Genomic DNA, 23,562 nt, shown 5'->3' with positions numbered 1-23,562 from the left:
TTAAAGTAATGTTTTAGTATAATTTGACTTGTTTTTACCTTTGATAATGTTAATACTAAGATAGTATTTATATTTAGATTAATTTAACTTTCTTAATGATACCTTATGGAAGGAAAGTATTCTGACAATTGTTAAGCTACACAGCATGGTTCAATTTTCTGCAGGCCTTTTGTACATATTGTTTGGAGTTTATCATAGCAGAGGTTTCTTAGTTTAGGATCTCTGGGCCACTAGGAATTCAGTTGGTGGACTTTAGAGAGGCCTCTTGTTTCTCTAAAATATGTACCAGAATTAGCACATGAATATACTTTTCTTCAGATAGGCTTATGTTAGGTATCTATTGCTGTATAACGAATTATTAAAGATATAGCAGCTTGAAACAATACACATTTATCATGTTACGGTTCTGTGGATCAGGAATCTGGGTACCATTTAGCTGGGTCTTTTGGCTGAGTTTCTCTTAAGGCCATAGTTATTTCAAAGTTGTACTAGGGAGGATTCACTTCCTATCTTGTGTGGCTGTTGCAGGGCTCAGTTCCTTGTGTGTTGTTAGACTGAGGCCACTGTTTCTGCATGAGCTATTAGCAAAGCCCTCTCTTGGTTGCTTGCCAACTGGGCCATAGTGGGCATGAAATATAGTCATGGATACCAAGAGGTGGGAATTTTGGGGAGCCTTGTCAGAAGCTGTATACCACAAAGGTTAGTAATTCAGAAGGATTAGAGTTCTGAATCTAGACTTTATACTAAACAGTCACTCTGAATTTTCAGGAGTGTTTGTCTAGTGTGTGATTAAGTCTTTTTGTGTTTCCTTCTTTACAACTGAATTTAAGCTATTTTTTCTTCATGACAGTTCCATTGTTAGTGGAGTTCAGAGGTAAGTGAAAAATTAAATTAACTTTTACTTTCAAATTAACAGTTGAGAATACCAAATAATGGCTATGTTTAAAGTTCTGGTGTAAAAAGTTAGGGTAAAATTAAGTCCCTCAGTAATCATGGTGTATTACTTTTAGCCATACTCTATTTTCTTTTAATCTCAGGCAATGCACATAGTTTGAGACTTGCACATTGAAGGTGTTAAGTAATTGCTTGTGGAATAAATGAATTTACTTTCTCAGGAGAATAGGTTCAAAGAAAAAAAGAAAAGAGCCTTTGGGAAACTACCAGCTGTGACTGATATGCCGATGACTACTAGAGGAAAATAAATAATAATTCCTCTGTGACTGTCTTTACATATACTTTTACTGTTTTTCCCATGCTAGAATGTTCTTTCCAACATGATTTTGACTAGTCAATGCCTGGTCATCTTCAATATCAGAAACATGAGGTGCTACATCTGCTATGTGAAGATGGTATTATGCCTTTGAGCAGCAGAGGAAAGAACATTTTTCAAACTGTAAAAATTGTCTTTGAATCTTTGATTTTATATTCATTGATATTATAAAAAATGTCATTACTATACATTTTCAAAATATAGGTATAGGAAACCTCAACCCTGAGACAAATGGTGGGATTGCTGATAATTACAGCTTTCTTTGGTTATTATCAATACCATTTTTTTGCATAATATGATCTTTAGTTGATTCAAAAGCTATACAACAATTTAAAACTTCTTTAGATCATAAGTCATGTTGTTCCCTCAAGAACATAGTAATGAAGAAAATAATCATATTTTCTTTATTTTCATTCATGGAGAAAATGCCATAGTACCCAATGTGAAAGGTTAATTAACCTCCAGAGCCACAAAGCTTTTAAAGCAGAAACAAAAATGTCCTAGCATTTTGAAGGTAAATTGCTTTTCTCATTTTGGCATGTATTAATAGTCTAGATTTTAGGAATAGAACTTCGTAAGGCTAAATGGGCTAGGTTCCCTTTCAAAATAACACACAGTTGTTTCTGTTGTTGTTTAAACCAAGCAAAAATTATCGTACTTTGTGAAGTATGATTCCAAAATACTCTCTTACCTTTTTATCTCCCAGGAAGATGAAAAATAAGGAATGTAGGTTTTAAAAAATTATATAAGAAATAGATAATTTTTGCTATGCTTTCTGTTGGTCTGAGAGAATGTTTGTTGCCTTATTGCCCCATGTCTGATTTATGCTGTATATCATGAGTGTGTGTGAGAAAAAATAGACTATAAAAACGTTTGCCTGACAGAGTTTCAGAGGAATGTCTGTAAAAACAAAGCTTTTCCAGAGTGATGCATCATTTCTGAAATGCAGTTTTTCCCCTTTTTCTATTCTGTAGGTGGCTGATTAAATAGTTTTTTGTTCTTTTCATCCTTAACCATAACTTTAGAACTACTGTATTCCACATTAAAGCAGATGGTCTTTTTTTTCAGATTAGTTTTGTAAATTGGCATTGTAAATATGTTGTTCGCCTTCTGTGAATTAAGGTTTTGATAGACCTCTTCTGTGCTAGTATGAGTGATAGAGAGGGCTGCTGCTGCTGCTGTTGCTAAGTCGCTTCAGTCGTGTCCGACTTTGCAACCCCATAGATGGCAGCCCACCAGGCTCCCCCATCCCTGGGATTCTCCAGGCAAGAACACTGCTGTGGGTTGCCATTTCCTTCTCCAGTGCATGAAAGTGAAAAGTGAAAGTGCTACATCTACACAAAATGATGTGTTACCTTTGCCCTCTTGGAGTTGTGACCAAATGACAAAGTTTCCCAGTTTCCTATTCTCAGTCCCAAATGACTGGTTTCCCAGTTCCCCTTTCTTCTCTTGCACTTGTCAACAAAGATGACGGTCGAAGTAATTAGTGCTGTTTACAGACCAACCTAGATAGCATATTCAAAAGCAGAGACATTACTTGGCCAACAAAGGTCCGTCTAGTCAAGGCTATGGTTTTTCCAGTAGTCATGTATGGATGTGAGAGGTGGAGTGTGAAGAAAGCTGAGTGCTGAAGAATTGATGCTTTTGAACTGTGGTGTTGGAGAAGACTCTTGAGAGTCCCTTGGACTGCAAGGAGATCCAGCCAGTCCGTTCTAAAGGAGATCAGTCTTGGGTGTTCTTTGGAAGGAATGATGCTAAGGCTGAAACTCCAGTACTTTGGCCACCTCATGCGAAGAGTTGACTCATTGAGAAAGACTCTGATGCTGAAAGGGATTGGGGGCAGGAGGAGAAGGGACCGAGGATGAGATGGCTGGATGTCATCACCGACTTGATGCACATGAGTTTGGGTGAACTCCAGGAGCTGGTGATGGACAGGGAGCCCTGGCGTGCTGTGATTCATGGGGTTGCAAAGAGTCGGACACGACTGAGCGACTGAACTGAACTGAACACTCCTGGTACATAAACTCCACCTGTGCTGTTCTTTCCATTCTCCCTATGTCTGTCTGCTTTTTGGATGTTGATACACTACTATTACATTACCTTAAAATAATGAGGTAAAAAGTTTGTCAGTGATTTTACGTTAACTCCTCTTGTTAGTGTGTATTCTCAAATAAATTCAAATTTATTTTCATTTCAAGTCACTTTTTGGGGATAGGTAACTAATCTGTTAGGAAGGAGTGTGGATTATTTAAAAGGGATGCAGAGATTTTTCTTTAAAATTTTTAATGTATTTAGTGAATTCAGTATGGGAATTCCCTGTGGTTAGATATCCATGCTTTCCCTGCCAAGGGCTTGGGTTCAATCTCTGCTCAGGGAACTAAGATCCCATAAGTAGTGTGGCATGGCCAATAAATAAATTAAAGGGATGTAGAGATTTTTCTTTAAAATCACTAATGTATTTAGTGAATTAAGCTAATCCAAAATTAGAGCTTGCCTTGAGAACCCCATGAACAATATGAAAAGGCAAAATGATAGGATACTGAAAGAGGAACTCCCCAGGTCAGTAGGTGCCCAATATGCTACTAGAGAAGAGTGGAGAAATAACTCCAGAAAGAATGAAGGGATGGAGCCAAAGCAAAAACAATACCCAGCTGTGGATGTGACTGGTGATAGAAGCAAGGTCCAATGCTGTAAAGAGCAATATTGCATAGGAACCTGGAATGTCAGGTCCATGAATCAAGGCAAATTGGAAGTGGTCAAACGAGATGGCAAGAGTAAACGTCGACATTCTAGGAATCAGCAAACTAAAATGGACTGGAATGGGTGAATTGAACTCAGATGACCGTTATATCTACTACTGCGGGCAGGAATCCATTAGAAGAAATGGAGTAGCCATCATGGTTAACAAAAGAGTCCGAAATGCAGTACTTGGATGCAGTCCTAAAAATGACAGAATGATCTCTGTTCATTTCCAGGGCAAACCATTCAATATCATGGTAATCCAAACTTATGCCCCAACCAGTAACGCTGAAGAAGCTGAAGTTGAATGGTTCTATGAAGACCTACAAGACCTTTAAGAACGAACACCCAAAAAAGATGTCCTTTTTATTAAAGGGAACTGGAATGCAAAAGTAGGAAGTCAAGAAACAGCTGGAGTAACAGGCAAATTTGGCCTTGGAGTACAGAATGAAGCAGGACAAAGGCTAATAGAGTTTTGCCAAGAGAACGCACTGGTCATAGCAAACACCCTCTTCCAACAACACAAGAGAAGACTGTACACATGGACATCACCAGATGGTCAACAGCAAAATCAGATTGATTGTATTCTTTGCAGCCAAAGATGGAGAAGCTCTATACAGTCAGCAAAAACAAGACCGGGAGCTGACTGTGGCTCAGATCATGAACTCCTTTTGCTAAATTCAGACTTAAATTGAAGAAAGTGGGGAAAACCGCTAGACCATTCAAGTATGACCTAAATCAAATCCCTTACGATTATACAGAGGAAGTGATAAATAGATTTAAGAGACTAGATCTGATAGACAGAGTGCCTGATGAACTATGAACGGAGGTTCATGACATTGTACAGGAGACAGGGATCAAGACCATCCCGATGGAAAAGAAATGCAAAAAACCAAAATGGCTGTCTGAAGAGGCCTTACAAATAGCTGTGAAAAGAAGAGAAGCAAAAAGCAAAGGGAAAAGGAAAGATATAAGTGTCTGAATGCAGAGTTCCAAAGAAGAGCAAGGAGAGATAAGAAAGCCTTCCTCAGTGATGAACTCAAAGAAATAGAGGAAAACAACAGAATGGGAAAGACTAGAGATCTCTTCAAGAAAATTAGAGATACCAAGGGAACTTTTCATGCAAAGATGGGCTCAATAAAGGAGAGAAATGGTATGGACCTAACAGAAGCAGAAGATATTAAGAAGAGGTGGCAAGAATACACGGAAGAACTGTACAAAAAAGAGCTTCACGACCCAGATAATCACGATGGTGTGATCATTCACCTAGAGCCAGACATCCTGGAATGTGAAGTCAAGTGGGCATTAGAAAGCGTCACTGTGAACAAAGCTAGTGGAGTTGATGGAATTCCAGTGGAACTGTTTCAAATCCTCAAAGATGATGCTGTGAAAGTGCTGCACTCATTATGCTAGCAAATTTGGAAAACTCAACAGTGGCCACAGGACTGGAAAAGGTCAGTTTTCATTCCAATCCCAAAGAAAGGCAATGCCAAAGAATGCTCAAACTACCATACAATTGCACTCCTCTCACATACTTGTAAAGAAATGATCAAAATTCTCCAAGCCAGGCTTCAGCAGTACGTGAACCGTGAACTTCCAGATGTTCAAGCTGGTTTTAGAAAAGGCAAAGGAACCAAAGATCAAGTTGCCAACATCCTTGGATCATGGAAAAAGCAAGAGGTTCCAGAAAAACATCTATTTCTGCCTTATTGACTATGCCAAAGCCTTTGACTATGTGGATCACAGTACACTGTGGAAAACTCTTCAAGAGATGGGAATAACAGACCACCTGACCTGCCTCTAGAGAAACCTGTATGCAGGTCAGGAAGCAACAGTTAGAACTGGACATGGAACAACAGACTGGTTCCAAATAGGAAAAGGAATACATCAAGACTGTATATTGTCACCCTGCTTATTTAACTTCTATGCAGAGTACATCATGAGAAGCGCTGGGCTGGAAGAAGCACAAGCTGGAATCAAGATTTCCAGGAGAAATATCAATAACCTCATATATGCAGATGACACCACCCTTATGGTAGAAAGTGAAGAACTAAAAAGCTTCTTGATGAAATTGAAAGAGGAGAGTGAAAAAGTTGTCTTAAAGCTCAACATTCAGAAAACGAAGATCATGGCATCTGGTCCCATAACTTCATGGGAAATAGAATGGGAAATAGTGGAAACAGTGTCAGACTTCATTTTTTCGGGCTCCAAAATCACTGCAGATGGTGATTGCAGCCATGAAATTAAAAGACGCTTACTTCTTAGAAGGAAAGTTATGACCAACCTAGATAGTATATTGAAAAGCAGAGATATTACTTTGCCAACAAAGGTTCATCTAGTCAAGGCTATGGTTTTTCCAGCAGTCATGGATGGATGTGAGAATTGGGATTGTGAAGAAAGCTGAGCGCCAAAGAATTGATGCTTTTGAGCTGTGATGTTGAAGAAGACTCTTGAGAGTCCCTTGGACTGCAAGGAGATCCAACCAGTCCATCCTAAAGGAGATCATTTCTGGGTGTTCATTGGAAGGACTGATGCTTAAGCTGAAACTCCAATACTTTGGCCACCTCATGCGAAGAGTTGACTCATTGGAAAAGACTCTGATGCTGGGAGGGATTGGGGGCAGGAGGAGAAGGGGACAACAGAGGATAAGATGGCTGGATGGTATTACGGACTCGATGGACATGAGTCTGAGTGAACTCCGGGAGTTGGTGATGCACAGGGAGTCCTGGCGTGCTGTGGTTCATGGGGTCGCAAAGAGTTGGACACGACTGAGCGACTGAACTGAACTGATATAAAATCAAATTTGTTTTTGTATGTTCTGTATGTTGCTAAATTCTTCACTTATTATTTCTAGTAGTTACCTTGTAGGTGTTTTAGGATTTTCTGTGTAAACAATTATGCCCTCCACAAATAGAGTTTCAGTTCTTCTCCTTTTATGCCTTTTCTTCCTTTCTCTTTTGCCTTATTTCGCTATCTAAGTATGATCTCAGTACAGTTTGGACAGCAGTGGTGGGAGTGACGGAGCTTCTGGGATGGCTCAGTGGTAAAGAATCTGCCTGCAGTGCAGGAGATGCTGGAGAGATGGGTTCAGCCCCTGGGTCAGGAAGATCTCCTGGAGGAGGGCATGGCAACACACTCCAGTATTCTTACCTGAAGAATCTCATGGACAGAGGACCCTGGCGGGTTACAGTCCATAGGGTTGCAAGGAGTGTGACCCAACTGAAGTGACTGAGCATGCGCACACCTACAGACACACACCACACAACACAGTGGGAGTAACATCTTTATCTCATTCCTACTTTTAGGGAGGAAGCATTTAATATTTTAACAGTAAGTATATTAGCTGTAGGATTTTCTTAGTATCTTTTATCAGATTTAGGATGTTTCCTTCTAGTCCTTATTTTCTGAGATTTTTAATAACAATGTATAGTGAATATTATCAAATTTTTTTGGTATGAGATAACCATATTTTTCCCCATTTATTAAGTTAATAAATTATTATATGGACTAATATGATTTATGTTAGTTGGTTTTTAAATGTTAAACCGATTTCCTATTCCTGTGATAAACCCAGTTTGATCATGAGATTTTTTTTTATATTGCTGGATTTAGTTCCTTTATATTTGAATAATTTTTGCTTTTATGTTCATTATGGATATTGAACTATAATTTCCTTTTCTTGCGGTGTGTTTGTCTGATTTTGGTATCTGGGTTGCGTAAGATTCAAGATAAAGTAGGAAGTGTTTCCTCTCTTCTAAAACCATTGTGTATTTAAGTTATTTTATACTTAAATATTTTATGAAATTTACTAGTGAAATCTTAGACCTGGAGTTTTCTTTAAGATTTTTTTTTTGACACTGAATTCAATTACTTTAAAACATTTTATTTATTTATTTATGTCTGCTCTCAGTCTTCATTGCTTTCCCAGGCTTTCCCTAGTTGCAGAGAGTGGGGGCTATTTTCTAGTTTCAGTTCATGGCCTTCTCATTGCAGTGGCTTCTCTTGTTGTTGAGGACAGGCTCTAGGGTGTATAGGCTTCAGGATTTGCAGCAGGTGGGCTCAGGAGTGGTGGATCACAGGCTAAGTAGTTGTGATGCACAGAGTTAGTTGCCCCATAGCATGTGGGATCTTCCCAGACTAGGGATCGAACCAACATCCCCCGCATTGCAAGATGGGTTCTTAACCACTGAACCACCAGGAAAGCCCTGAGTTCAGTTACTTTAATAGATATGTGACCATTCAGATTTTCTGTTTCTTGCTGTGTCAGTTTTGGTAAATTGTATTTTTCAAAGAATTTATCCATTTTATCTATGTCATCAAACTGATTGGCATAAAATACTTCTCCATATTCCTTTTTTATTCTTTTAGTATTTGTGGGATGTAAGTGATACCTCTCTGCATCTTAATGTGGACCTTTTATATTCTATTTTATTCTTACTTAGCATAACTTGAGGCATGTTGATTTTGTTGATCTTTTCAGAGTCAACTTTTAACTTTGTAAATTTTCTCTGTTGTTTGGTACTTCATTGATTTCTGAATTATTTTGCAGTCATTTCTGCAGTTGGATGTACTATTGCATATAAATACCAATTAGCAGATCAAGATAAGTGATAATGTTCAGATTTTCTATGTTTTTAATATTAATAGGTGAATGCATGTATGCTCAGTCATTTCAGTTGTATCTGACTCTTCATGAATCTATGTACTGTAGCCTGCCAGGCTCCTCTGTCCATGGGATTATTCAGGCAAAAATACTGGAGTGGGTTGCCATGCCCTCCTCCAGGAGATCTTCCCAGCCCAGGGATGAAACCTGAATCCATGTTTCCTGTGGCTCCTGCATTGCAGATGGATTCTTTACCACCTAATGGGTGAGGGTGGGAAGTTAAAAATCTCCTGCTGTGATTGTGGGTTTGTCTCTTTCCCCATTTAATTCTGTCAATTTTGTCTTTATGTATTTTGAAGCTCTGTTATTAGGTCATAATCTTTATGATCACTTTGTCTTCCTGACCTGCTTATCATTATTAAATGTTTTTATGTTTCTGGTAATACTTTTTGAATACTTTATCTGATATTTTGATAACTACTTCAGTATCCTTATGCTTAATATTTGAATGGCTTGTCTTTTCCTAAACCTTTATTTCAAGCTATCTGTGTCTTTATATTTAAAATATGTCTCACAGATAAATCTTTTATCTATTCTGGCAATCTCTGATATTTAATTGGACCGTTTAGTTCATTTACATTTGGTATAATTTCTGTTATGTTTCGATTTGGCATATTGTTTTGTTATTAGTTTTCTGTTTGAACAGACTGCTTTCTCTTTTAATTGTTCTCCTTTCCTGCCTTATTTTGGGTTGACAGGGTATTTTTAAAAATTCCGTTTTAATTCTTCTATTGATTGTTAACTGTACTTCTTTGCATCATATTTTGATGTTTGCGCTAATAATAAAGATATACAGTCCTGATGTTTCATAATGTGCTTAAAGCTAATAATGTATCACTTCATGTAAAATGTAAGTATCTTGTAATGAAATAAGTTGTCCTATTTTTATTTATTTTTATTTTATGGACTTAAGAGGAAAGCTAAGTGTAATATCTAAGATACTGCTTAATACTATTTTGAAGGTTAAACCAGGATTACATATTCAGAATCAACCCAAGATGGTTTTGGTATATACTTATTTTTTACATTTCTGTGTTCCATTACTAATATTTAAGAGTTTTGCTCCTATGTGAGTGTGAGAAATTGGCCTGTAAATTTATGAAACAGTATTTTTGCTAGAATTTCTAATCAAGATTATGTTGTACTCAAAAAATGAGTTGAGAATATTTTTCCCTTTCTCTAAAATATGGATGAGTTTGTTTAAGATTGGCATTATATCTCTCTGAAGCATTGGTAGACTTTATCCCTGGTTATTTGATCCTTAGTTTTCTTTGTGGAAGGTTTGTAATTATGTATTTAGATTTCTTTAATGGTTAGTTGAGTATAGAGAACTTGTTTCTATGTGTTTCTTGTTTCATTGTTGCTAAGTTCTGGTTTTCCATTTCACCTAAAATTGCACAGGTATTAGCATAACATTGTTTATTGTGTACTATACATATTTTTTTGTGTGTTTGCCTGTTTTCTTAGTTTCTCTTTTTCCTTTTATCAATTTTCTAGGGAGTTATCACTTTAAAAAATGTTTTCATAGTATGATCATTTGGCTTTGTTAATCCTTTTTATTTTATGCTTTTTCATGTTTTATAATTCTATTTTTGTGTATTTAACTTTTCTTAAATTTTTTTATAAATTTTTCAGATCTATGGTTAGGTATTTTATTAACAGCTCCTCTTATGTCCTAATGTGTGTCTATATGCATTTAAGTCCATAAGGCATGGATTTAAGTGTATTTCATAAGCTGAATATGTGATTATTACACAGTTATTCATCTTAAATATTTTATGATCTCCGTTGTGAATTCTAGTTTAAAATACATTCCCTACTTTCCAAATATTTGGGGATTTTCTGTTTATATTTTTTAATTTCTTATGCTGTGACCAAAAAACATATTCTGTATGATTCTTGTCTATTGGATGGATTAAGATTTGTTCTATGACTTTCTATGTCAATTTTGGTAAATATTTTATGTGTACTTTAAGAATAAAGTACGTTTGGTTGTAGTTTACCATCGTCTGTCAGATGTATATTAGGTCAAGTTTGTTTATCATTTTACTAATACAGTCTATATCTTTACTGATTATTTTCTCTTATTAAGTTATTTCAAAATACACCACTGTGCTTATGAATTTGTCTACTTATTTTGTTTCAGTAGATTTTTTCTTTAATAATTTACACCTCTTATAACTTGCAAATGAAATAATTTTTATCAATATCATGTCCCTTTGTAATTTAGTAATGCTTTTTGCCTCAGTCTTATCTGATATTAATATAACTATATTAACTTTCTTTGGTTTTGTTTGCATGGTCTGTCTTTTTTCATTTTTTCACTTAGAATTTTCTCTATGTCTTAGGTTTTCTGTGTGTAAAGCACACATGTTTTATGTTTCTGAAAATCTTTTGTCTTTTAATTAAACTATTTAGTCTACTTCCACTTTCTAATATATTTAGATTTATTTATTTTAAAATTTTTATTTGATATTGGAGTATAGTTGATTTACGACGTGTTAGTTTCAGGTGTACAGAAAAGTGGTTCAATTATACATATACATATATCCATCTAAATATATTTAGATTTAAACCTACTGTTTTACTTACTATATGCTTTTTATTTATTGCATGTCATCTATTCATTTTTGTCTTCTTTTCATATAAATTGTTCATATTATTTTATTATTCTTCCCATAGTAGATTAGTAGTTACACACTGTTGTATTTTTCTCTAGTGATTACCTTAGATATTATAATATGCATCCTTGAGTTACCTATATTTATTGGATACAGAAAAATAGACAAACTTATTAACCAAATATTATTCCCTTAAGGAGTTTATTTTCTACAAGGAAAAAGGAATGTACATAGTTTATTGTAATAGCCAATAATGAAGAGAAAGATTCTATGAATATAAATACATAAGAAAATAATATCTCAGCTAATGAGACTGAGAAAGAATTTGTAGAGTGCCCGACATTGCAAGTCAACTATACTTCAATAAAATATATCTATTTAAAAAATTATCAAGGGAGAGATGGCGATGTGAGGATTTTCGTTTTACTGCATTCAGTAGTAACTTTTACATTATTACTTGTTTATTAATGCAAATAAAGAAAACCTATACTAGTGGTTCATATTGTTTTTCTTCCTAGCAAATCTGTTTGTACACACTCATATTCTCACTAATTGAGTAGCTATTCATGTGAGTTGTAAAATTTTGTCCATCACAATACACAGTGATTAAAACTGTTGGATTTTTTTCCTCCCTAGGTTATTTCATTTTTAGCTGCAGTTTTGGGTAAAAAGGGAACTCGTGAAGATATTGAAAATAACATGCCAGAATTTTTACTGAGAAATATGAAAAAGGATCCCCCTTCTACAGCAAAAAAGGTACAATATCTAGAAATATAAACTTCATGAAGCTGGTATTGCAAAGGTGTGTGGAAACTTTGAAACATAACGCATTATAGTATAAATTTAAAACAAGAATTTATAGACACTAAATGTTTGTTTTATAAACCTAATTACTGAAGGAGTACCAGTTTCATCCTTAAATTAGATTTAATTTACTCTGAAAATAGTAAGATATAATTTGTTTGAAATTTGGGGAGGCTTTGAATCTTTTTCTTGTCAAGATTTTCAGTTAATTTGATTAATTTGTTAAATTTCCATGAATGTGTATGTAAAGTTGATTGAAGTCCATTGTATTGGTTTTTATTTATTTGAGAATGAAAAACAGTTGTAGATACTTCTTACAAAGGTATGTCCTGATGAAGTTTCTTAGCAAAATAGCCGCCTGCTGAAAATATGAAACAAATCTTCCCTGAACAAGGACCACTGAAGCTAGAGTCAGAAAAGCTCAGATCTAGGCTTGTCCTTCTGTGACCATGTGACTGCTAATGCTACTCATAACCCTTCTTAAGCTTTCTCCTTTGTAAACATACATTTATGAATGTCTTATACATAATTCTTATAAAAAAATAAGAGATTTCTTTAAAAAAAAATGAAATCCACAAGAAAAGGTGTATTGTAGGTATGTGGGCAGCTTCCTGGGTGGCTCAGTGGTAAAGAATCCACCTGCCAATGCAGGAGACGGGGGAGATGTGGGTTCAATCCTTGGGTCAGGAAGATCCCCTGCAGTAGGAAATGGCAACCTGCTCCAGTATTCTTGCCTGGAAAATTCTATGGACAGAGGAGCTCAATGGGCTATAGTCCACAGAGTCGCAAAGAGTTGAACATGACTGTGCAACTGAGTTTGCGAGCGTGCGTGCTCGCACACGCACACACACACACAGACACGGAGGTATGTGTCTGACTTTTGTCCTCAGCATCCAGGAAACTGGATAAAAATAAAGTTGAAGTGACTTTATGAAATCCTTATCATATTATGGTAATAAACTACTTTCTACAAGTTTTAAAACTGTATCTTTTATATAATTCTCATACATAGAATTTCTGAGAAGGTCAAGTTTACTCCTGTCTATAATTCGGGGCATTTCAGTGTAAACTTTTGAGAAACGTTGGCCTAAGGTATTATTAGTAATAATTATTGTTACTTTAAATTTCCTATTATTTTCAGTAGCATAAACACATTCTTAGTGTCAAATTTAATTTGACCCTAATGAAACATTATAATTCTTAATGTGTTTTAAGTTTTCAAGAGTTCAAGTACTGTTTTTCACTTTGTTTTCAGATTGATTTGAGTATGTTGAACCATCCTTGTATCCCTGGAATAAATCTCACTTGATGGTATATGATCCTTTTAATGTATTGTTGAATTTAGCTTGCTAATATTTCATTGAGGATGTTCGTTGGACATATTAGCCTGTTTTCCTTTCTTGTGGTATCCTTATCTGGTTTTGATATCAGGATAATGCTGGCTTTGTGAATGAATTTGGAAGCATCGTCTCCTTTTTGTTGTTGGAAGAATTTGCAAAGAACTGGTTTTATTTGGTAGAATTTACCAGTGAAGGTGTTTGGTCCTAGATTTTTGTTTGTTTGGAGGTATTGGTTACTGATTGAATCTTCATGCTAGTAATTCTTCTGTTCAGATTTTCTATTTCTTCATGATTCAGTCTTGGTAGTTTGTATGTTTATAAGAATTTATTTCTACCTACCATTTCTTCTGGCTTATTTGATTTGTTGGTATATAATTATGTACAGTAATTTTTATTATTCTTTCTATTTCTGGGTTATTATTTGTAATGTATCCTTCATTCTAATTATATTTATTTGACTCTTCTCTCTTTTTCTTAGTCTAGGTAAAGGTATCAGTTTTGTGTGTCTTAAAAAAAACAGCCTTTAGTTTTTCTATTCATCTTTTCTATTGTCTACTCTCTATTTCATTTATACTTTCTGATTTTTTGTTATTTCTTCCCCTTTACTAACTTTGAGCTTGATTTGTTCTTTTTATAAATTCTTGAAGTGTAAATTTTAGTTGTTTATATGATATCTTTTTTTTTTTTAATGTAGGCGCTTATCACTGTATACTTCCTCTCATAACTCCTTTGGCTGTGTCCCATACGTTTTGATATGTTCTATTTCAGTGTTCATTTGTCTTAGGTCTTTCTAAATTCATTTTTTATTTCTTCTTCAACCCACTGGTTGTTGAGGAGTATTTTATTCAATCTCCACTTATTTGTGAATATTTTAGTTTTCCCCTTTGATTGTTTTTATACCGTTGAGGTCAGATAAGATGGTTGATATGATTTTAGTCCTCTTAAGTTTATTAAGATTTGTCTTGTGTTTTAACATTTTGTCTACCCTGGAGAATGTTCCATATGTGCTTGAGAATATGTATTCTGGTATTGTTAGATGCATCTTGTATGTGTCAGTGTTTCTTTACTGATTTCCTCTCTGAGTGATCCCCATAGTTGAAGGTGAAGTGTTGAAGTCTCTTATTGCCGACTTTTTTTCTCTTCAGGTCTGTTAATAATTTGCTTTCTATATTTAGATATTCTGATATTAAGTATATAAATATAGTTATTACATCCTCTTAAATTGACTCTTTGTCAATTCAAGCACTCTTCTTACAGTGCTTGGGTTAAAGCCCATTTTGTATGACATAAAAGAGCTATGCTTGCTGTTTTTTGGTTTCCATTTGCATGGAATATCATTTTCCATTCACTCATCTGCAGTCTACATGTGTTTTTAAAGCTGAAGTGAATCTCTTGTAGGTAGTATATATTTGGGTCCTTTTTTTTTTAAAATCTAATCGACTGCACTGTCTTTTAGTTGGATGATTTAATCTATTTACATTTAACATGCCATTACTTTCCATGACCCAGTCCTTCCAACTGCCTGTTCTTTGTTGAGCTTATATTATTGTTTTATCTTGTTGGTTGTTGTTGTATTTAGGTTTCTTCTAGGAAAATTCACTTTGTGGGATTTTTTGGGGGGTAGGGAGGAGTTTTTTCTTACATAGGTAAAAGATGAATTCCTCAGGTCCTCAAATATGTCTTCAAAAATGTTATGAAGGGTATTTGGTAGTGCCCTTCTAAGCATTTTACCACTATTAGATATATATTTTTACATTCTTTTGTTTTAATGGCATCAATAAATGAATTTAGTTGGTAATTAGAACTGGAATTCTATAAAGAAGGTTTTGATGAGATTACCAGTGATATCCTACAATATCCCTCAGAAGCCTATGTGAACAAAAATTACAATTTTTTGTGATGAAATTTATGAAAGATAAATTTGTTTTGAGTGATTTAAAACTTCGTGCATTTTTAAAACATAGTCTATGAAATAGCTGTATTTATTATGCTCATGCCAAAATTGCAGTGGAATCCTGAAAAATTAATGTTAGAACCACTTAAAAAATATCCTTTTAATGAATTTAAATGCTATCAGTTAAGGAGTGATGAGTTTGAGTTATGTATGTGTGTTACATGATACATCTTATATATTTTTTTAACATTTTCAGGGGTGAATAAATCATCTAAGAATGTGTGAAATAGAGGTTTTGTGCCAAGAATAAATCCCTAGAGGAAAAGATACAAACTTTGCATCAGATACTAATGCTTGGAATGATTATTTAGATTTAGGCTGTTAAGATTGAAATTCAGTCTTTACGAAGATGAATCAAATACTACTATCTTGTTTGGCAAAACTTTAAAAATATTATAATCTTGTGTGGTAAACCTTTAGTCATTCTGTATAAAATTCATAATCAGATTAAGGCAGAGAATGATGATTTTTCTAGCAATCATAATACCAGAATCAGCTACAACTTCATTGATGATTAGACAAAAAATTTTTCCAGTGTTTTACTTACTATACACTATTTCTTTAGTTTATTGTCTTGCAAATGATGCCACTTGTTTGATTTTCTGCTGTTGCAGTCTTCATATACTTTGGATATTAACCCCTTGTTGTATACATGATCTGCAAATATTTTCTTCCATTCAGTAGGTTTTATTTTCATTTTGTTGATTTCCTTTGCTGGGCAGAAGCTTTTTAGTTTGATGTGGTCCTGCTTTTTTGTTTTTGGTTTTGGTGTTAATTAAAAAAAATTATTGTCAAGATGTTAAAGAGCTTACAGCCTATGTTTTCCTCAGAAGTTCTTTGGTTTCAGGTCTTAGTTTTGAATCTTTAATCCATTTTGAGTTCAGTTTTGTGTGTGGTATAAGATAGTAGCCCAGTTTCATTCTTTTGCATGTGGTATCCAGTTTTTTTAGCACCATTTATTGATTTCTTAACAATATTTATTCGTCCATGAGCATGGATTTTCTTTCCACTTATTTATGACATTAAAAATTTTTAATCAATATCTCATAGTTTTCAGTGTACAAGTCTTTTATTTCTTTGTTTAAATGTATTCCTAGTTGTTTTATTCTTTTTGATACAATTATAAATGGGATTGTTTGCTTAGTTTCTCTTTCTAATAGTTTCTTGTTAGTATATAAAAATAAAACAGATTTTTGTATGGAATTGAATATCCTGTAACTTTGCTCAGTTTTTCTGTCAGTTTTGTCAGTTTTCTGGTGGAGTGTTTAGGGTTTTCTATGTATTTCTATGTCATTGGGAAATAGCGACAATTTACTTCCTTCCTAGTTTGGATTTTTTCTTCCCTCTTGCTAGGACTTTCAGTACTATGGGAATAAAAGCTGTAGAAGTGGGCATCTCTGTTCTTTTCCTTGTCTTACACGTAAAGTTTTTAATTCTCACCAATGAGTATAATCTTACCTGTCTGCTGGTTATGTTTAGCCTTTATTATATTGATGCATGTTCCCTCTATACCAAATTTGTTGAGTTTTTATCATAAATGGATGTTGAATTTCCTCAAATGCTTTTTCTGCTCCATTGAGATGACTGTAGGGTTTTTATTCTTCATTTTGTCACTGTGGTGTATCATGTGATTGATTTGCATATGTTGAATCATCCTTGCATCCATGGAATAAATCTCACTTTTCCAAAGTGTAAGGTCATTTTGATGTGCTGTTGGATTCAGTTTGGTAATATTTCACTGAGAATTTTTGTATTTATGTTCATCAGGGATCTACCCTATAATTTTCCTTTCTTGTGGTATCCTGATCTGATCTTGCTATCAGACCTCATAAAGTAAGTTTGAATGCATGTCCTGCTCTTACACTTTTTTTGGAGAGTTTGACAAGGGTTGGTGTTAATTCTTCATTGAATGTTTGGTAGATTTTACCAGTGAAGCTGTCTGTTCCTGAACTTTTATTTGGAGGTTTTGGGCTATTGATTCAATTTCCTTACTTGGAGCTGTTTGTGTTCACATTTTCTATTTCTTAGAAATAGAAAAAAATAGAAAACTGAATCACTAAGATTGTGATTCAGTCTTAGTAGGTTGTATGTTTCTAAAAAGGATACATGATAAATTTCATCTAGTTGTCCAGTTTGTTGGTATAAAATGATTCATAGTAGTCTCTTATGATCCTTTTTATATCTGTGGTATCTGCTTTATTAAGAAGAGGTGGCAAGAATACACAGAAGAACTATACAAAAAAGATCTTCACGACCAAGATAATCACAGTGGTGTGATCACTCACCTAAGAGCCAGACATCCTGGAATGTGAAGTCAAGTGGGCCTTAGAAAACATCACTATGAACAAAGCTAGTGGAGGTGATGGAATTATGGTAGACCTATTTCAAATCCTGAAAGATGATACTGTGAAAGTGCTGCATTCAATATGTTAGAAAATTTGGAAAACTCAGCAGTGGCCACAGGACTGGAAAAGGTCAGTTTTCATTCCAATCCCAAAGAAAGGCAATGCCAAAGAAGGCTCAAAGTATCGCACAATTGCACTCATCTCACACGCTAGTAAAGTAATGCTCAAAATTCTCCCAAGCCAGGCTTTAGCAATATGTTAACTGTGAAGTTCCAGATGTTCAAGCTGGTTTTAGAAAAGGCAGACAAACCAGAGATCAAATTGCCAACATCCACTGGATCATGGAAAAAGCAAGAGAGTTCCAGAAAAACATCTATTTCTGCTTTATTGACTATGCCAAAGCCTTTGATCGTGTGGATCACAATAAACTGTGGGCAATTCTTCAAGAGATGGGAATACCAGACCACCTGACCTGCCTCTAGAGAAACCTGTATGCAGGTCAGGAAGCAACAATTAGAACTGGACATGGGACAACAGACTGGTTCCAAATAGGAAAAGGAGTACGTCAAGGCTGTATATTGTCACCCTGCTTATTTAACTTCTATGCAGAGTACATCATGAGAAACGCTGGGCTGGAGGAAGCACAAACTGGAATCAAGATTTCCAGGAGAACTATCAATAACCTCATATATGCAGATGACACCACCCTTATGGCAGAAAGCAAAGAAGAACTAAAAAGCCTCTTGATGAAATTGAAAGAGGAGAGTGAAAAAGTTGTCTTAAAGCTCAACATTCAGAAAACGAAGATCATGGCATCTGGTCCCATCACTTCATGGCAAATAGAATGGGAAACAGTGGAAATAGTGGCTGACTTTATTTTTGGGGGCTCCACTGCAAATGGTGACCTCAGCCATGAAATTAAAAGATACTTACTCTTTGGAAGAAAAGGTATGACTAACCTAGACAGCATATTAAAAAGCAGAGGAATTACTTTGTCAGCAAAGGTCTATGTAGTAAAGGCTATGGTTTTTCCAGTGGACATGTGTGGATGTGAGAGTTGGACTATAAAGAAAGCTGAGCGCCGAAGAATTGATGCTTTTGAACTGTGGTGTTGGAGAAGATTTTTGAGAGTCTCTTGGACTGCAAGGTGATTCAACCAGTCCATCCTAAGGGAGATCAGTCCTTGGTGTTAATTGGAAGGACTGATGTTGAAGCTGAAACTCCAATTTTTGGTCACCTGACGTGAAGAGCTGACTCATTTGAAAAGACCCTGATGCTGGGAAAGACTGAAGGTGGGAGGAGAGGGGAACGACAGAGGATGAGATGGTTGGATGATGTCACTGACTCAGTGGACATGAGTTTGGGTGAACTCCGGGAGCTGGTGATGGACAGGGGTGCTGCAGTTCACGGGGTCGCAAAGAGTTGGACATGAATGAGCAACTGAACTGAACTGATCTGCTTTAAATTCTCTTATTTCTGATTTTATTTATTTGAGCCTTCTTTCTTTCTGTTATATCTAACTAAAGGTTTTCTAATTTTATTTGTAGTGCTAAAGAATCAGCTTTTGGTTTTATTAACCTTGTCTGTTGCCTTGCTAGTCTCTATTTCATTTATTTCCTCTCTGATGTTTATTATTTCCCTCGTTTTACTAACTTTGGGCTTCATTTTGTAATGTGTGTTTTTTCTGGTTCCCTAAGGTGTAGAGTTTGGTTGCATATTTGAAAATTTTCTTAATTCTTGAGGTAGTTCTTTATCACTGAACTTTCCTCATAGAGTTGCTCATAGAATTGAGCAGTCCTCGTAGAATTGATGTCTAGTTTCATACCATTGTCGTCAGGAAATGTGTTTGACATGACTTCAACCTTCATAAATATATTAGGACTTTTTTGTGGCTTAACATATGATGTTTTCTAGAGAATGTCCCATGTGAATTTAAGCATATATTATGCTGCTTTTGGAATGTTCAGTATGTAAGTTTTAGGTCAGTCTGGTCTGAGTCATTTAAGGTGCCGCATGTATTTATAGATTTGACTTTGCTTAATTCTTGAATATTCTTGGTAGTTGATTTACTATTCATTTATTTGCTTTATTTATGTTTTCTTCAAATAGTTATAATTTTACTTGTCATTTCCATTCTTGGGTTTTATTATGTTTTCAGTCAGTTCAGTCGCTCAGTTGTTTCTGACTCTTTATGACCCCATGGGTTGCAGCACACCAGGCCTCCCTGTTCATCACCAGCTCCCGAAATTTACTCCAGCTCATGTCCATTGAGTCGGTGATGCCATCCAACCATCTCATCCTCTTGTTGTTCCCTCTCCTCCCACCTTCAGTCTTCCCCAGCATCAGGGTCCTTTCAAATGAGTCAGTTCTTCGTATCAGCTGGCCAAAGTACTGGAGTTTCAGCTTCAGCATCAGTCTTTCCGATGAATATTCAGGAGTGATTTCCTTAAGGATTGACTGGTTGTATCTCCTTGCAGTCCAACTGACGCTCAAGAGTCTTCTCCAGCACCACAGTTCAAAAGCATCAATTCTTTGGCGCTCAGCTTTCTTTATAGTCCAACTCTCACATCCATATATGACCACTGGAAAAACCATAGCTTTGAGAGGATGGACCATTGTTGGCAAAGTAATGTCTCTGCTTTTTAATATGCTGTCTAGGTTGGTCATAACGTTTCTTCCAAGGAGCAAGCATCTTTTAATTTCATGGCTGCAGTCACCATCTGTAGTGATTTTGGAGCCCAGAAAAATAAAGTAAGCCACTGTTTCCACTGTTTCCTCATATTTGCCATGAAGTGATGGGACCATGGCATCACTAAGATCAGATGCCATGATCTTAGTTTTCTGAAAGTTGAGTTTTAAGCGAACTTTTTCACTCTCCTCTTTCACTTTCATCAAGAGGCTCTTTAGTTTTTCTTTGCTTTCTGCCATAAGGGTGGTATCATCTGTATATCTGAGGTTATTGATATTTCTCCCAGCAATCTCGATTCCAGGCTGTGCTTCATCCAGTCCATTGTTTCTCATGATGTGCTCTGCATATCAGCCTTGACATACTCCTTTCCCTATTTGGAACCAGTCTGTTGTTCCACGTCTAGTTCGACCTATTGCTTCCTGACCCGCATACAGGTTTCTCAAGAGGCACATCAGGTCGTCTGATATTCCCGTCTCTTTAAGAATTTTCCACAGTTTGTTGTTGTTGTGTTTAATTGGAAGTAATTTTACTTGTCATTTCCATTCTCATGTTTTAATTATTCTATTTAATGAAACAGGTGATAGTGATTGTTTTGCTAACCATTGATCTGCACAGAATGAAATTGATCTGATATCCATCTGTAACTTCCCACTTTGTTAGAATATTTGTCAAATTTTAGTATTACTATTATGCTGCTTTTCTAAAAAGGATTTGGAGAGACTCCTAGAGTAGATTCTTAACTTAAATTTTCATATATTAAATCACCAGAATATACCAAGGGAAAGATTATGCATAGTTAGCATGTAAATTAATTAGATTTGACATTTTTGAAAGAATTAGGTTATATGCTTTAGAACTTTGAGTTAAGTAGTAAAAATTCCAATTTTATGATCTGTAAATTCTCTCAATATAGGTACATTTTATTTTTCAGTTTGATGTATCACTTCCTCCAGTATGAAATTTTTACTTTGGCTATCGTGCTTGGTCATTGTCCTCTGAATATACAGTCCTCTTCCTACCTTGCCATTGACACATGCCTTCATTCATTAATTTATCAACTGAACACCTTTATTTTCTAAGCACAGCACAAAGTACTGTAGTTACAGTGGATTTAAGATGTGAACATGATATATTGTTATCGGTTAAGAGCTTTGGAATTATACAGGCATGGGTTCATCTTGCTTAATAACATTGTGGCATTGGGCATGTTATTTAACAGCTCTGTGCCTTAGTTTTATCATCTTTAAAAAGGAAATATAAAATATTTCTACTTTATAGCCTCTTTTATGTAAAATTCTTGAGGTAAGGTCTGTCAACTACTTTGCACTGTCTTTAGCCCATAGTAAGTGCTCAGAATTGGTTCTGGTAATTGTTAATACTATAAGTACTCCTACCACAAAAATCATCACACATGGAAAACATCTTTGGGTATTTTGTCACAGTACATAACACATCATTTTTCTAAAGCAATAGTATACAAAGAATGAAAATTTAAAAGCATGTACCCTAATAACTGAACTAATTTTTTTGAAAGAGATTAAAGTAATTTAGTACTCTGTAGTTGTACTGTTAAATGTGGCCTCTGTTGATTTCTTAATAACTTTGAGTGGGCAAATTTAAATTTTATTTATATTACATTTTAGGCCTAGTTTTGTAAAATTGTTTATTGACTTCAGAAAAAATGGAGTTGCTTTGTAATTAGTGACTTAGCAGTTGGACAGTTCTTTCCATTTTATTGTTTTGGCATTCTTTGCTTAAATAAGGCTTATTGAGTTAAGAATTTTTTCACAACATGGTAGTAAATACTTCAAGTTATTCTTTTATACTTTCTCAGGACTTTGCAAATGGTGTAGCTCAGTTCTCTTTCCTCTTTTAGTATTAAAATTAGTTATTGATTTATTTGATTTACTTTTCATAGTTTTGAAGATCAGTAATGTCCATAAGGAATGTCTTAATTTTTAAACTTCTATTGGAATCTTAAAGCTGGTTCTAGAAATCTTTACATTCATTGACACCTTTGGTGAATGACCTCTCAAGTGGAAAACTACTCAAAGTGCTCAGATGGTGTTTGGATAACATTTTCATTGTGTAATATTGAAAAGAGGGTAGGAACAGAAGCTTTTTACTTGTAGCCCCCATTTTTTATTGAAGGAGAAAAATGGAATTCATAGAGTGAATTCCAAGTAGAAGACAAAACTATTTGAGAATTAATCTTCTGTTCTTTTTCTTTTTTCTGTTTCTGAAAGAAAGTCACAGACTTGATATCTTACAGCTGATAAATGGCCCAGCTGAAATGCTTCACAGAAGAGAATGTAGGATTTAGAGTAATATTATATTATTTTTTGTTAAACTGAAAATTTTCAGTATATTTAATTAGTTCATCTTTATCAGTAGGACCAAGTATAAAACTTTAGGAAAGAAACTTACTTAAACCCTATTAAAGATAATAGTTCAGGAACAATGGTAACAGTAAGAGATAAAAACTTTAGAAATTAAAATGGTTGATGCCAGCAGGATTTTGGATTGGTATAGGAAAGGTCAGTGAAACCCCAAAACATTTATTTGAAGACTAAACAGAGATATGTTATTAATCTCAATGGGTTAGGATTTACATGAGTTAAGAGAGAATAGGAAGAGAGTAAGTAGAGACAGTAAGTACTGATAACTCCTGAGGATCATTGCTATAAAGAAAGTAAAGTAATGGGTGATAGTTTGAAAGAGATATAAGTTTTAATAGCTTGAGAGAGATGTAGGAAGAAGTCTTTTTTATTTGTTTTGTTTTATTGAGAACAGTAAATTTGATTTGTTTTATTTATTGAGAAATATTAGAACATGCTGTGTTTATATGTGTTCTGTTAAAAAGCAAAATTTAATCATGTTGGGAAGATTGGGGCCAGTTTCTTCAGCATTGACTTCAGGTTGACAGGAAGTAATGGGAGCCACTATGTAAGTTCAGAGTTTGTCTTTAAATAAGGACATGGGCAGTACACCCATGGTAATAGATGGGAGGGCAGCATATATGGAAGTAAATATAGGTAGGTTATTGATCTAGTGGTAAGAGAAGAGGAGGTTTTCTTCTAATTGCTTTAATTTTCCAGGTCATCAACTGATAGTATCTGAAAGGGGGGGGGGGGGGA

At 35.0% G+C, this 23,562-nt stretch overlaps 1 protein-coding gene across 2 annotated transcripts in view; it reads left to right on the top strand.

Annotated features, from left to right (window-relative positions):
• ERCC6L2 (ERCC excision repair 6 like 2) overlaps positions 1-23,562 on the top strand; it is a 162,506-nt gene that overhangs the window by 6,514 nt on the left and 132,430 nt on the right. The window contains exon 3 of one of the 2 annotated variants that reach the window (XM_069575743.1): positions 11,930-12,049. In XM_069575743.1, coding sequence (XP_069431844.1) covers positions 11,930-12,049 — 120 coding nt within the window. Of the gene's footprint in view, positions 1-11,929; positions 12,096-23,562 lie in introns of both variants that reach the window. The other variant, XM_069575744.1, reaches the window with a different exon arrangement.

The sequence above is a fragment of the Ovis canadensis genome, chromosome 2 (genome assembly GCF_042477335.2).
Source record: "Ovis canadensis isolate MfBH-ARS-UI-01 breed Bighorn chromosome 2, ARS-UI_OviCan_v2, whole genome shotgun sequence".
Taxonomy (NCBI): domain Eukaryota; kingdom Metazoa; phylum Chordata; class Mammalia; order Artiodactyla; family Bovidae; genus Ovis; species Ovis canadensis.
Note: the sequence above shows the minus strand (reverse complement) of the source record. Positions and strands in the feature narration are given on the sequence as shown.